At 47.9% G+C, this 14,977-nt stretch overlaps 1 protein-coding gene across 4 annotated transcripts in view; it reads left to right on the top strand.

Annotated features, from left to right (window-relative positions):
* lpar1 (lysophosphatidic acid receptor 1) overlaps positions 1-14,977 on the top strand; it is a 136,342-nt gene that overhangs the window by 65,415 nt on the left and 55,950 nt on the right. For all 4 annotated transcript variants that reach the window (XM_078214045.1, XM_078214042.1, XM_078214043.1 and 1 more), the window contains one exon: positions 10,701-11,445. In XM_078214045.1, the coding sequence (XP_078070171.1) occupies positions 10,710-11,445 (736 nt within the window). In that variant the 5' untranslated portion in view covers positions 10,701-10,709. The remainder of the gene's footprint in view (positions 1-10,700; positions 11,446-14,977) is intronic.

Raw genomic sequence — 14,977 nt, 5'->3', positions numbered from 1 at the left:
CTGGCAGATGGTGCCCTCCTTCCTGCCACGCGAAACACCCCGCGGGGAGAGAAGAGAATTCTCCCCTCCCACCCCCCTTCCCTGTCTCTGGGAGTCAACCTACACTGTTTTTTATCTGCTAGCACAGTGGTATAATCTGTGCTCATACCGTTACCGTCTGGAGACCTGAACCAGATATTAGTGCCGTTTGTATGTACATCTCCCCCTCGATCACTTTCTGAAGGTGGAGCGCTCAAAGACCGGGTGCATAAAGGCACAATCCAAGTCGATGTGCCACTCTCTGTATCTCATGGTGCAGGAATCATGATTAGACTGAGGCAGTTCAAGCAGTTTAACCTGTCTGCCGAGGTAACCAAAGGATGCGGCGTGCTTCCCTGCGTCAGTGCTGCGTCTATCTTGTTTTTCCGTGTTCACAGTCGGAATGGGAAGGCCTGCCAGATTCACAGCTGGGATCCCGACCCCGGCAGCTCCCTAATCCGGGGATGTGAGCTGCCCGTCATTACTGTGCAGACTAATTACTTCCTTTCTCTTCACTGACTGTGAATTATTAATATCAAAGCCGACACATTAGCATCTCAATTACCCTGTCACCTCGGGCTCTTTTAGTTTAAATTATTAGCACAAATACACCTGGAGGTGGGCCGGGGGAGGGGGCGTGAGAATTCATTTGCATCAATAGGGGTGTCAGGTGGCACAGTGGTTAGCACTGCTGCCTCACAGTGCCAGGGTCCCCGGTTCAATTCCGGCCTCGGGTCACACTCTGTGTGGAGTTTGCACATTCTCCCAGTGTCCGGATTTCCTCCGGGTGCTCCAGTTTCCTCCCACACTTCAAAGATGTGCAGGTTGGGTGGATTGGCCTTGATCAATGCAATGTGCGGGGTTACAAGGATAGGGCGGCGGATTGGGTCTAAGTCGGGTGCTCTTTCGGAGAGTTGGTGCAGACTCGAAGGGCCGAATGGCTTCTTACGCGCTGTAGGGATTCAATGAACGTCCAAAGATGTGTAGGTTAAATAGATTAGCCATGCAAATGCATGGGGTTATGGGGATAGGGTGGAGGGGAGGGCCTGGGTGGGATGCTCTTTTGGAGGGTCGGTGCAGACCTGACGGGCCAAATGACCTCTTATGCGCTGGAAGGGATTCTATGGTTCTAATTTTGGAAGGTGGCAGGGCATATAGAACCATAGAAAATTACAGCTCAGAAACAGGCCTTTTGGCCCTTCTTGTCTGTGCCGAACCATTTTATGCCTAGTCCCACTGACCCGCACTTGGACCATATCCCTCCACACCCCTCTCATCCATGAACCCGTCCAAGTTTTTCTTAAATGTTAAAAGTGACCCCGCATTTACCACTTTATCCGGCAGCTCATTCCACACTCCCACCACTCTCTGCGTGAAGAAGCCCCCCCTAATATTCCTTTCACCCTTAACCCATGCCCTCTGGTTTTTTTCTCCCCTAGCCTCAGCGGAAAAAGCCTGCTTGCATTCACTCTATCTATACCCATCAAAATCTTATACACCTCTATCAAATCTCCCCTCAATCTTCTACGCTCCAGGGAATAAAGTCCCAACCTATTCAATCTCTCTCTGTAACTCAGCTTCTCAAGTCCCGGCAACATCCTTGTGAACCTTCTCTGCACTCTTTCAATCTTATTTACATCCTTCCTGTAACTAGGTGACCAAAACTGTACACAATACTCCAAATTCGGCCTCACCAATGCCTTATATAACCTTACCATAACACTCCAACTTTTATACTCGATACTCGATATTGAGAGAGAAGTTAGCAAAGTGTCTGGGATCTTGGGCCTTGTAAATAGAGGCACTGAGTACAGAAGCAGGGAAATCATGCTGAAACTTTATGAAGCTGTGATTGGGCCGTAAATAGAGAATTGCGTCCAGTTCTGGCCACCATGCTTTAGGATGGATGTGAGGGTCCTCGAGTGGGTGCAGGGAAGATTCACCAGGATGGTTCCAGGGACGAGGGAATTTAGCCACACAGTTCGGCTGGAGTTGGCCTTGAAAATAATTGTGAATAGGTTGTTTAAGCATCTTCTTAACGTCGTCACGTGTGCTGGACATGTACAGAACAGTTGATGTGGCAGTGTTAGAAGGCAACAAAAATCTATACGTGCCACACCTGTAAAGAACATTCAGTGCTCATCAGGTCCACTACTCTCCACAGAGTGTCAAAACCCTGGTCAGAGAGAATTACAATGACAGGTTGAGGAAGTCTGTGGTCCACCTAATGCACACGTTTCACAGTTTCGGAGCGTGAAATCTAAAAATAATCCACTGCCATCACCTCTCATCAGATCACAGCTAAGCCTCTGCAATGTGGTCTGGGTGTAAGGTGTAGTGACACTGGTGTATATGAAGCAGAGCACACAATTGCGTGATTAAGACCTTGAGCTTGGAATGGTCCCATAGCGAAACCTACCTACCTTTTTTTCCAAGAAATTGCGAAGCAGATTATTTGACCAGCAATGTGCACTTCTCCCTGTGATGAATCAGCACGAAAATTAATTTCATGAGTCCAGAGGAAGTACATTTCTGAATTCATCACCCTCCCCGCAACCCAAGGATTTGGAGTTCATTTACATGTTTCATTTTAACACGTACATTCATAGAATGAATCTGCTTCTCTGTAGTTAAGGTCCTTCATTCTCACAACCATGTCTACACTTCCCGCTGCCTCGGCAATGCAGCCAGCATAATTAAGGACTCCACGCGTCCCGGACATTCTCTCTTCCACCTTCTTCCGTTGGGAAAAAGATACTAAAGTCTGAGGTCACGTACCAACCGACTCAAGAACAGCTTCTTCCCTGCTGCTGTCAGACTTTTGAATGGACCTACCTCGTATTAAGTTGATCTTTCTCTACACCCTAGCTATGACTGTAACACTACATTCTGCACTCTCTCATTTCCTTCTCTATGAACGGTATGCTTTGTCCATATAGCGCGCAAGAAACAATACTTTTCACTGTACATTAATACATGTGACAATAATAAATCAAATCAAAAATCAAATTTGGGTACATCTGCTCTGCACCCTCTCACATCCTCCCTCAAGCATGGTGATCAGAATTGACATGTTGGGCGGGATTATCCGGCCACGCTCGGCTCAAAACCAGAGAATCCCGCACGAGGTCAATGGACCTTTGCATGGTCCACCCCCCACGCACCATGGGAGAATTCTGGCCATTATTCTGGTTGCGGCCTAGCCAGGGCTTGATAAAAACATCTTTGTTTTGGTACTGAATATATCACGAAAGGGTCAAGAATGAGAGGACACAGATTTGAAGTTAAAGTTCATCTATTAGTGTCACAAGCAAGCATACATTAACACTGCAGTGAAGTTACTGTGAAAATCGCCACACTCCACCGCCTGTTCGGGTACATTGAGGGAGAATTTAGCACGGCCAATGCACCTAACCAACATGTCTTTCGGACTGTGGGAGGAAACCGGAGCACCCGGAGGAAACCCTCGCAGACACGGGGAGAACGTGCAAACTCCACACAGACAATGACCCAAGCTGGTAATCGAACCCAGTCCCCGGTGCTGTGAGGCAGCAGCGCCAACCACTGTGCCACCATGCTGCCCATTAGTCATTATTAATAGAAGCAGAAGTGAGGTGAGGAGAAGCTTTTTTTCACACGGCAAGGGGTTGGGGTTTGGAATGCATTGCCTGAGAGTGCGGTGGAGGCAGGTTCAATCGAGGCAATCAAAATTAGACAGTTGTCATAGAATCCTACAGTGTAGAAGGAGGCCATTTGGCCCATTGAGTCTGCACCGACCACAATCCCACCCAGGCCCTATCCCCATAACCCCTATTTGCCCTAACCAGTCCCCCTGACACTAGGGTCATTTTAGCATGGCCAATCCACCTAACCTGCACATCCTTGGACTGTGGGAGGAAACCGGAGCATCCTGAGGAAACCCACGCAGACAGGGGAGAACGCGCAGACGCCGCACAGACAGTGACCCAAGCCGGGAATCGAACCTGGATCCCTGTGGCTGGGGGGCAGCAATGCTAACCACTGTGCCACTCCTAAAATCAATGTCAGGAGTGGGAAAATGGGGAATGGTGCAATGTTATGGGGAGAAGGCTGGGGAAATGGTACGAGGTGAGTTGCTGATTTGCGGAGCTGGTGCAGACACGCTGTTCCCAAATTCCGCCTTCTGCACCATAACGATTCTGTAATTCTGTGATTTATGAGGCTTCATATGTTTGACTAACCACTCCCTCATTATGTCCTGCTACCTTCAAAGATCGATACACACGAACCCCAAGACAAGGTAGAAAGCCAGACACAACTGTTGTCACCATTAGTGGCTGAGAATATAGCACGCATGTTCGACAATGTTTGTGTGTTATTTTAACAATGACTCATTGATTTAAATGCGGTGGCATCTGTGTTAAAATAGAAAACAGCCATGTGACTGAGATGTGGAAATTTTGCACCCATAACACTAATTCCTAGATTCGATTCATATTTTACTCTGAAAGTGATATTTCGTAATAACTGCCATAAACTGATGAATGGGTTCTGGTTGCCTTTTAAATACTTTAATTGAATAAAGGTTGTAAATCAAAGTTATACTCTGTGTTACTAAGCAGGCAGTAATCCATGTTGGGATTCTTGCATTCTTAAAACATGTTTTAAATTCCGTGAGCATAACCGCATCCAGTTAAACTTCTTGCCAATGACGATAGGTGCTTTAACAGCAGCTTTCCCCGGGTGCAAAAGGCATTGTTGCCTCACACCAGAATTGACGCTCAGGGGTCAGTTCGGAGGTCAAAGTGTTAACAATCTGAATCTTGACCGAACCCCTCCTCTCCCAGTTTCAACAGAAGCGAGATTAAGTTTAAGATTTATTAGTCACAAGTAGGCTTACATTTACACTGAATGATGGAACTGTGAATATCCCCTAGTTGCCACACTCCGGTGCCTGTTCGGGTACACTGAGGGAGAATTTAGCACGGCCAATGCACCCTAACCAGCACGTCTTTCGGACTGTGGGAGGAAACCGGAGCACCCGGAGGAAACCCATGCAGAACATGCAGATTCCGCACAGACAGTGACCCAAGCCAGGAATCGAACCTGGGTCCCTGGTGCTGTGAGGCAACAGTGCTAAGCATTGTGCCACCGTGCTGCCCTGGGGAGATTGAGGGGCCAACATACTCCAAGGAGGCGAGTTGACATTTTAAATATTATAGTGAGAGACCTCATTTGCTTCCACCATTTGGGGTTTAACTGTGGAGAAGTGGGTTTCCCAACCACCAGGGAACCATGGCACTCACCTAATAAAGGAGCAGCGCTCTGAAACCTCGTGATTCCAAATAAACCTGTTGGACTTTAACCTGGTGTTGTGAGACGACTTACTGTGAGTAAATGCCACCCCCCTGCTATGTCCAGGCTGAAGACACTGTAGAACCTCCCTGTGATTAGAGACCCCATCGCTCCCCATGAGGCCTGGACCTCCCACCCCCGCCTCCCCCTCCCCTACTCTTTCTCCTCACCCCCAAATCAGGTTTTCCCTGGGATTGAGCCTCACAGGAGTCATCACAAACCCAGCCCCACACCCCGCTAATCAGAGATGTGGGTCTGCTAGGCCAGCTGGGCTCTGTGCCCTCCCCCCTCGCCCCACCCCCCAACTTTATCTCTAAGCTGTCTTGTGAAATGGAATTAAAGGTCGAGTTTACTTTTTGATGGTAACCGTGGTACGTATTTCTAGCCTGTTAAGGTTTCGTTTATGTAGAATTTACCTCAGAAGCAGGCTATTTGGCCTAAATGTGTCCTTGTCAGTATAGGTTCTACACAAGTCTTGTCCCACTCTATTTCATTTAGGCGGCACAGTGGTTAGCACTGCTGCCTCACAGCACCAGGGACCCGGGTTTGATTCCCGGCTTGGGTCACTGTCTGTGTGTGGAGTTTGCACGTTCTCCCCGTGTCTGCGTGGGTTTCCTCCGGGTGCTCCGGTTTCCTCCCACAGTCCAAAAGACGTGCTGGTTAGGTGGATTGGCCGTGCTAAATTCTCCCTCAGTGTACCTGAACAGGCGCTGGAGTGCGGCGACTAGGGGATTTTCACAGTAACCTCATTGCAGTGTTAATGTCAGCCGACTTGTGACACAAATAAATAGTGTGTCAGTGCACAGTTCTGTTTCTTTCTCCCTCATGTGTTTATCGAGCCTGCCCTGGGAACCACATGTGGCCCCTCTGGGATCTGAGTGCGGCCCACGGGACATTTTGTTGACCGTTGCCCACACAGAGTTGCCACATTCCACTGATTTCCAGCCGTGTAGTTTTTTTCCGACCGGTCTGACTGAAGTGACTCACACGTAAAGCAAGGACAAGTGAAGTGGGGTGCGTGCTGATTGCTCACAACACTGACTGTGAGAGCCGTGCGCTTCCTCTGCGTCCAAAGTATAAATATTTCTTTTGTTTTTACCACTTGAATTGATGAGAGTTCTATTAATATATAAATGATTAAGCATTTTCTATAACTGGTTATGAAATATTCAGTGTGTATTAAGTATATTTAATCTTATTCATGGGGTGATGGTTAGTGAACAAGCCCGATTTCAACCTTGTGACCCACTGGGATGAAGGAGGGTCACTAACACGGCGCACCCATTAGCCGAGGTTGCCCATCTCTGTTTTAGATTCCAATTCCTGATTTGGTTAATTCGATGCCACCAATGTTCATGCTGGGATTCGAACCCTTGTCCCCAGAGAATTAGGCTGGGCCCTTGGTTTACTGAATCCAAAACGCTGGAAAATCTCAGCAGGTCTGGCAGCATCTGTAAGGAGAGAAAAGAGCTGACGTTTCGAGTCTAGATGAACCCTTTGTCAAAGCTAAAAGGCACAGAAAGTGGGAGATATTTATACTGCAGGGTGAGGGAATGAAAGATGAGTCATAGCCACAGAAACCAGGGGAAAGGCTGCTAATGGCAGTCCAGAGAGAGAATAAAGGGTGTGAATGGCCAAACGGCAGAGAAACTGAAATCAGAGGGTAAACTGTGGCAGATGAAGATGTGGGGGGAGGGGGGAAATGGGTGGGAGAGAGGTCAAATTGAGAAAAAGGGGGAGAAATGGTAAGGAAAGGGGGGATAAAATGGGGGGAAAGAAAAATGAAGAAGGACAATAAAGAAATAAAAGGTAGAGAACAGTTAAAAATTGAATAAAATGAAAGCAAAGCGGTTGAGGTGGGGGAGAGCCAATCATCTGAAGTTGTTGAATTTGATGTTGAGACCGGAAGGCTGTAATGTGCCTAGCCGGAAGATGAGATGCTGTTCCTCCAGTTTGCGTTGAGCTTCACTGGAACATTGCAGCAGGTCAAGGACAGACATGTGGGCACGGGAGCAGGATCGTGTATTGAAATGGCAAGCAACCAGAAGGTCAGGGTCCTGATTGCGCACAGACTGGAGAAGGTTCAGCGACATTACCATTCCACCATTTTGCTTTACGGGTTACCCGGTTGTTATAATGTAAATGTGGTCAAACTTGACATGGGTGTGAAGCAGAGTGGCTTCCCCATGAGCACAGTAAGAAGTCCCATAACACCCTGGTTAAAGTCGAACAGGTTTATTTGGTATCACGAGCTTTCGGAGCGTTGCTCCTACATCAGGTGACTCACCCTTACTTGATGAAGGAGCAGCACTCCGAAAGCTTATGATACCAAATAAACGTGTTGGATTTTAACCTGGTGTGGTGAGACTTCTTACTGTGCCCACCCCAGTCCAACGCCGGCATCTCCACATCATGGCTAACATGGGTGGCAGCATTGCTGTTCTTATGTTGGAGTCAGTTCAGGCCTGAGCTCCAGATTAACACTCCCAATGTGGCGTTGTTGTGAAGTGGTTTCAGCTTTGTGCTAATGGTAAATTTGTCAAGTGCTAATGCACCGTGAATGCGATGAATCAAGTAAAATATCTGGCTGCAAGGTTTCCCAAAACGTTCCTGGCTGTCGAGCAGAAAGTTGGCAAGTAGTAACAGATTTTATAGAATGTAGGAGAGTCCAGGGAAGTGATATATTGTATAAAACCATCCTTGGATCAACAGTGGAGAGAGCTGTGCCCACGTTTGGTCTTGTTTTTTGGAATGTTATCCACTGTTTGAGTCAGTTATGATAGAAATATGAGTTAACTTGTAGAAAAAGGAGCAATTAGCTTAAGAAACCAAGTCAATCAGTCCTAGATCATAGAATCCTACAGTGCAGAAGGAGGCCCATCGAGTCTGCACCGACCACAATCCCACCCAGGCCCTATCCCCATAGCCCCATGCATTTACCCCAGCTCGCCCCCCTGATACTAAGGGTCAATTTAGCATGGCCAATCCACCTAACCTGCACATCTTTGGACTGTGGGAGGAAACCGGAGCACCCGGAGGAAACCCATGCAGACACGGGGAGAACGTGCAAACTCCGCACAGACGGTGACCCAAGCCGGGAATCGAACCCGGATCCCTGGCGTTGTGAGGCAGCAGAGCTAACCACTGTGCCACCCATTAATTGCAGTTAATTTACATTCTCGACCTAAAGTGCTGAGACTTACCTGTAGCACTCAAAAGCGAACTGGCATCGTGAATGACCTGGAAACACGGGGAATTCGGTGTGTATTTACAAATTGTAACAAATAGTCTCCGGGTCCCACTTGGAGGATGAGGGGGAAGGGGGGGCGGGTGCAGTTCTCAAGTGACAGGCTCAATTTAAATTTGAGACTGAATTTTAGGGAGAGGAAGTTTTCCTGTAACATGGCTGCAGGTTCATGACAGTACCGTTAATAACACGCAGTTACATAGAAACATAGAAGACAGGAGCAGGAGGAGGCCATTCGGCCCTTCGAGCCTGCTCCGCCATTCATCACCATCATGGCTGATCGTCCAACTCAATAGCCTGATCCTGCTTTTCCCCCATAAACTATAGAAACATAGAAGATAGGAGCAGGAGGAGTGAGTTCAGGGGCTGAATCGATACTCTGTTGTGAAACTCTCGACCTTACTGATCAATTAGCATCAGTCCTCGGCTTGTCTCTTGATAATTGACATCTTGTCATTAACCTACCTCTTAATAACTTGCTGGATTTACATCATAATCACCCCTTCAACTCGCTACAGAAAGTTTGGCTTCCTAACAGCAGAATTACCCTATAAACAACCAGATAATTTTTCTGGCAATGTGGCTATCTCCAGCCCAGAAAAGTGAACTTCAACTGTTGAATCGCATTTTGATATGTAGCAAATTGTTGTTAGAGTTTTAAAAATGTCATTAATTTTTTTTCTTTTCTTTCCCCCGTTTCCAACTCCTATCTTTACCTCTTTTTGGCCCGTGTTTTCCGGCTGTTCATGACCCACTGCCGCTGCTCCAAGCGAGGACAGAGAATTTGGCGCTCAGCCAACTATTCATTCACTGCAGCGGGACCGGAGAATCTCACCGGCGTGAACAGCCGGAATTTCCGGCCAAATTTATTTCTTTCCCTACTTGATATGACTCTAATTCGCTCCTTTTTTTAATAGGATCCCTACAGTGCAGAAGGAGGCCAATCGGCCCCTCGAGTCTGCACTGACTCTCTGACAGAGCATCCCACCCATGCACTATCCCCGTAACCCCACATATTCACCCCTCTACTTTTCTCAACCTGCACATCTTGGGACCCTAAGGGGCAATTTAGCATGACCAATCCCTCTAACTTACACATCTTGGGACACTAAGAGACAATTTACAAGGTCAATCCACCTAACCTACACATTTTGGGACACTAAAGGGCAATATAGCATGGCCAATCCACCTAACCAGCACACCATGGGACCCTAAGGGGCAATTTAGCATGGCCAATCCACCTAACCAGCACACCTTGGGACACTAGGGGCAATATAGCATGGCCAATCCACCTAACCAGCACACCATGGGACCCTAAGGGGCAATTTAGCATGGCCAATCCACCTAACCAGCACACCTTGGGACACTAGGGGCAATATAGCATGGCCAATCCACCTAACCAGCACACCTTGGGACACTAGGGGCAATATAGCATGGCCAATCCACCTAACCAGCACACCTTGGGACACTAGGGGCAATATAGCATGGCCAATCCACCTAACCAGCACACCTTGGGACACTAGGGGAAATATAGCATGGCCAATCCACCTAACCAGCACACCTTGGGACACTAAGGGGCAATTTAGCATGGCCAATCCACCTAACCAGCACACCTTGGGACACTAGGGGCAATATAGCATGGCCAATCCACCTAACCAGCACACCTTGGGACTTCTCCTTTGTTCCTCTGATGCTTTCTCAATCCTTATGTCTCACTGGTCACAGGGAGAGACTGTTGGTCCCATCGCACACTCAGATCTCAGATGCCCCGTTGCTCTCGCTGGGTCACAACTGCTCCAGTGCGCACTGCTTTTGCGCTGATGGGTCTGAGAGGCCCTACCCTTGCAAAGTTAATTCCCTTGAGTGGACAGTGAGCGGCCTAGCTGGGACCTGCTAGCTTCCAGCTGGGCCTGCTTTCCAACATGTGGTACGATGAGGATCTACCAAGGCGGAAAGGGAAATAAATTAATTGTGGCAAACGTTCGTTCAGAATTGTGTTTGAAATCATATTGCGATGGTCAAGGCCTCAGTGACCAGTGTCTGAGCGATGGAAATAATTGTTTCTGTCTTGCACTTAACTCCTCCTTCTTGTTGTTGATAGGTTGCCAGGATGGAGGGACAATGCTACTACAATGAAACCATTACCTTTTTTTACAACAACAGTGAAAAGCCCTTAGCAACAGAATGGAACACAATCAGCAAGCTCGTTATGGGCCTGGGTATCACCGTGTGTATCTTCATCATGCTTGCCAACCTGCTGGTTATGATTGCCATCTACGTGAACCGCCGCTTCCATTTCCCTATTTATTATTTGATGGCAAATTTAGCGGCCGCCGACTTCTTTGCGGGCCTGGCCTACTTTTACCTCATGTTCAACACGGGACCCAACACCCGCAGGCTGACCGTCAGCACGTGGCTCCTCCGGCAAGGCCTCATAGACACCAGCCTGACCGCCTCGGTGGCCAACCTGCTGGCCATCGCCATCGAGAGGCACATCACCGTCTTCCGCATGCAGCTCCACACCAGGATGAGCAACCGGCGGGTTGTGGTGGTGATCGTGGTGATATGGACCATGGCCATCCTCATGGGCGCCATCCCCAGCGTGGGCTGGAACTGCATCTGCAACATCGGCACCTGCTCCACCATGGCGCCGCTCTACAGCAGCTCCTACTTGATATTTTGGGCTATTTTCAACCTGGTCACCTTTGTCGTCATGGTGATCCTGTACGCCCACATCTTTGTCTATGTGCGGCAGAGGACTATGCGCATGTCTCGGCACAGCTCAGGCCCTCGCAGGAACCGTGACACCATGATGAGTCTGTTGAAGACTGTCGCTATAGTACTTGGTGAGTGCTGCCTTATTTTCCCTATTCAACCACCGCTGAGAGTTAGTTGACATCTATCATTCACATTTGGCCATCAAACTTATCATTTTTCAAGGCTTTGGAATGAGATTTGTCAGGCAATAGTAGAAGCAAAAACTGGAGCTGGTCCTGGGTTTCATTTCAGCCACCTTAATAAGAAATCAAGAAATATTTCCCTCTAAGAGACTTCAACAAATGGGAAGCTTGCCAACAGGGGCAGCACGGTGGCACAGTGGTTAGCACCGCTGCCTAACAGCACCAGGGACCCGGGTTCAATTCCAGCCTCGGGTTACTGTCTGTGTGGAGTTTGCACTTTCTCCCCGTGTCTGCGTGAGTTTTCTCCGAGTGCTCAGGTTTCCTCCCACAGTCCAAAGATGTGCAGGTTAGGTGGATTGGCCATGCTAAATTGACCCTTAGTGTCTCAAGATGTGAAGGTTAGGTGGATTGACAATGGTAAATTGCCCCTTAGTGTCCAAAGAATTGTAAATTAGGTGGATTGGCCATGCTAAATTGCCCCATAGTGTCCAAAGATGTGCAGGTTAGGTGGATTGGCCATGCTAAATTACCCGTTGGTGTCCAAAGATGTGCAGGTTAGATAGATTATCCATGCTAAATTGACCCTTAGTGTCCAAAGATGTGCAGGTAAGGTGGATTGGCCATGGTAAATTGCCCCTTAATGTCCCAAGATGTGTAGATTATGGGGCTGGCGGGGGGAGCTGGTTACATGTTCTGTCGGAAAGTCAGTGCAGACTTGATGGGCCGAATGGCCTCCTTCTAGACTGCAGGGATTCTATGAACAGGGCAGTAGACTATCGTTCAAACAGCCCTTGTTGATACACACTTCAGCTTTCATGAGAAGCTTTCAGCTTCTAATTGTTTATCAGTTTGTGTGGGACTACTCGTTATCTGCTGACCTTCACTTTGCTCGATATCAACACTTTAGCACAATCTTCAGGAATGTGCAACTTCAGTCGCCTTTAGTGGCCTTTGTACATTTTATTTTGCAGCCAGCGTTCTGTATGGTTGACAGGAAGTGTGCTGAACCAGTGTCAATGATCCACACTTGCTGGAACGATGCTAAGATTGAGGGGGTGCTACTGAAGGGGTGGACTCGGATGGATTTCTGCACTTAAGGAGAAGGCCTGATAAAGGCCTTGGAAACTCTGAAAGGTTCGATAGGATAGATGTGGGGAACATATTTTCCACTTGTGGGGGAGTCTGAAACCAAAGGTCCTAAATCCAAGGTAGTCACGATGAAATTTGACTGGGAATGCAGGAGGACTATCTTTACCCAGTGAGAATGTAATTCGATTTGATTTATTATTGTCACATGTATTAACATACAGTGAGAAGTATTGTTTCTTGCGCACTATACAGACAAAACATACCATTCATAGAGAAGGAAAGGAGAGAGTGCAGAATGTGGTGTTACAGTCATAGCTAGGGTGTAGAGAAAGATCAACTTAATGCAAGGTAAGTCCATTCAAAAGTCTGACAGCAGCAGGGAAGAAGCTGTTCTTGAGTCGGTCGGTACGTGACCTCAGACTTTTGTATCTTTTTCCCGACGGAAGAAGGTGGAAGAGAGAATGTCCGGGGTGCGTGGGGTCCTTAATTATGCTGGCTGCTTTGCCGAGGCAGCGGGAAGTGTCGACAGAGTCAATGGATGGGAGGCTGGTTTGCGTGATGGGATTGGGCTACATTCGCAACCTTTTGCAGTTTCTTGCGGTCTTGGGCAGAGCAGGAGCCATCCCAAGCTGTGATACAACTAGAAAGAATGCTTTCTATGGTGCATCTGTAAAAGTTGGTGAGAGTCGTCACTGACGTGCCAAATTTCGTTCATCTTCTGAGAACGTAGAGGCGTTGGTGGGGCTTTCTTAACTATATTGTCAGCATGGGGGGGATTGGAACTCACTAGCACAGGGGACACTTGAGGCAAATCGTGTGGATGCATTTAGGGAGAAGCTTGGGAAAGTATATGAGGGGAAAAGGAAGGGAAGGATATGTTCAGAGGGTGACAGGAAGTAGGATGGGAGCATATGGTGTGTTTTAAAGTAAGTAGTCTCACAACACCAGGTTAAAGTCCAACAGGTTTATTTGGAATCACGAGCTTTCGGAACACTGCTCCTTCCTCAGGTGAGTGCTCCGAAAACTCGTGCTACCAAATAAACCTGTTGGACTTTAACCTGGTGTTGTGAGACTTCTTACTGTGCCCACCCCAGTCCAACGTCGGCATCTCCACATCATTGTGTTTTAAAGTTTAAAATGTATTTATTAGTGTCACAAGCGGGCTTCGGTTAACACTTGCAATGAAGTTACTGCAAAAATCCCCTAGACTGGCACACGCTTGCAAAAGTCTCAAATACGGAGATGTAGAAGTTTTTTTAAGTCTAAGTATTAGTGTCACAAGTAGGCTTATATTAACACTGCAATGAAGTTACTGTGAGAATCCCCCAGTCACCACACTCCGGCGCCTGTTCGGGTACACTGAGGGAGAATTTAGCACGGCCAATGCACCCTAACCAGCACGTCTTTCAGACTGTTGGAGGAAACCAGAGCACTTGGAGGAAACCCACACAGACATGGGGAGAACGTGCGGACTCTACACAGACAGCGACCCAAGTCGGGTCCGGATCAAACCGGTGTCCATGGCACTATGAGGCAGCAGTGCTAGCCACTGCGCCACCTATATGTAGACCAGTCGGGCCAAATGGCCTGTTTCAGTGCTGCGAACTCTGAGATTCTCAGGCTGGGACAGGATGGCTTCATTGTGGATTTTGAGAGTTCGTCCCGTTGTCAATATTGAAGTTCTAGACTGAAGGACAAGGAAGCAATTCACCGTTCAGATATTCGTTAAGTCATTGGCTGCCTGAGCTCCAAAAGTGATTACAAGGAATTGCTGTTTCCTCTGCCATTTGTTATCAGTTTGGCAGATGCCTGGTAGTGTGAGGCAGTGTCATACATCAACATTGCTGAGGCTGTACGACAGGAGCGGCTGCCAGAGGTTTCAAAAACTGCTCCCTTTGTTCGGCAGTACGATGAAAGAAAAAAACAGCCTTTCACATAGAGGAATTGTTCCTTGGTCAAGGATGGTGACACACTGGGATATCTTCTCTCGTACTCCCTGTTCTTGATCAGTTGACATTTGGCCACCCAGAAATTTTGGCTGTAACACTGGGCGAGCTCGAGAACTTAAACTGAGCACAGTGCCCCTTACAGCAGCTCTGTCTGTTGCGTCACCTGCACTTTTACTCACAGCGGGCAGGCGATGGCCCAGTGGTATTATCACTAGACTATTAATCCAGAAACTCAGCTAATGTTCTGGGGGGCCCAGGTTTGAATCCCGCCACGGCAGATGGTGGAATTTGAATTCAATTAAAAATATTTGGAATTAGGAATCTACTTATGACCGTGAAACCATTGTCGATTGTTGGAAAAACCCATCTGGTTCACTAATGTCCAGGGAAGGAAATCTGCTGTCCTTACCCAGTCTGGTCTACATGTGACTCCAGAGCTA

This window comes from Mustelus asterias, chromosome 6, assembly GCF_964213995.1.
Source record: "Mustelus asterias chromosome 6, sMusAst1.hap1.1, whole genome shotgun sequence".
Classification (NCBI taxonomy): Eukaryota; Metazoa; Chordata; class Chondrichthyes; order Carcharhiniformes; family Triakidae; genus Mustelus; species Mustelus asterias.
Note: the sequence above shows the minus strand (reverse complement) of the source record. Positions and strands in the feature narration are given on the sequence as shown.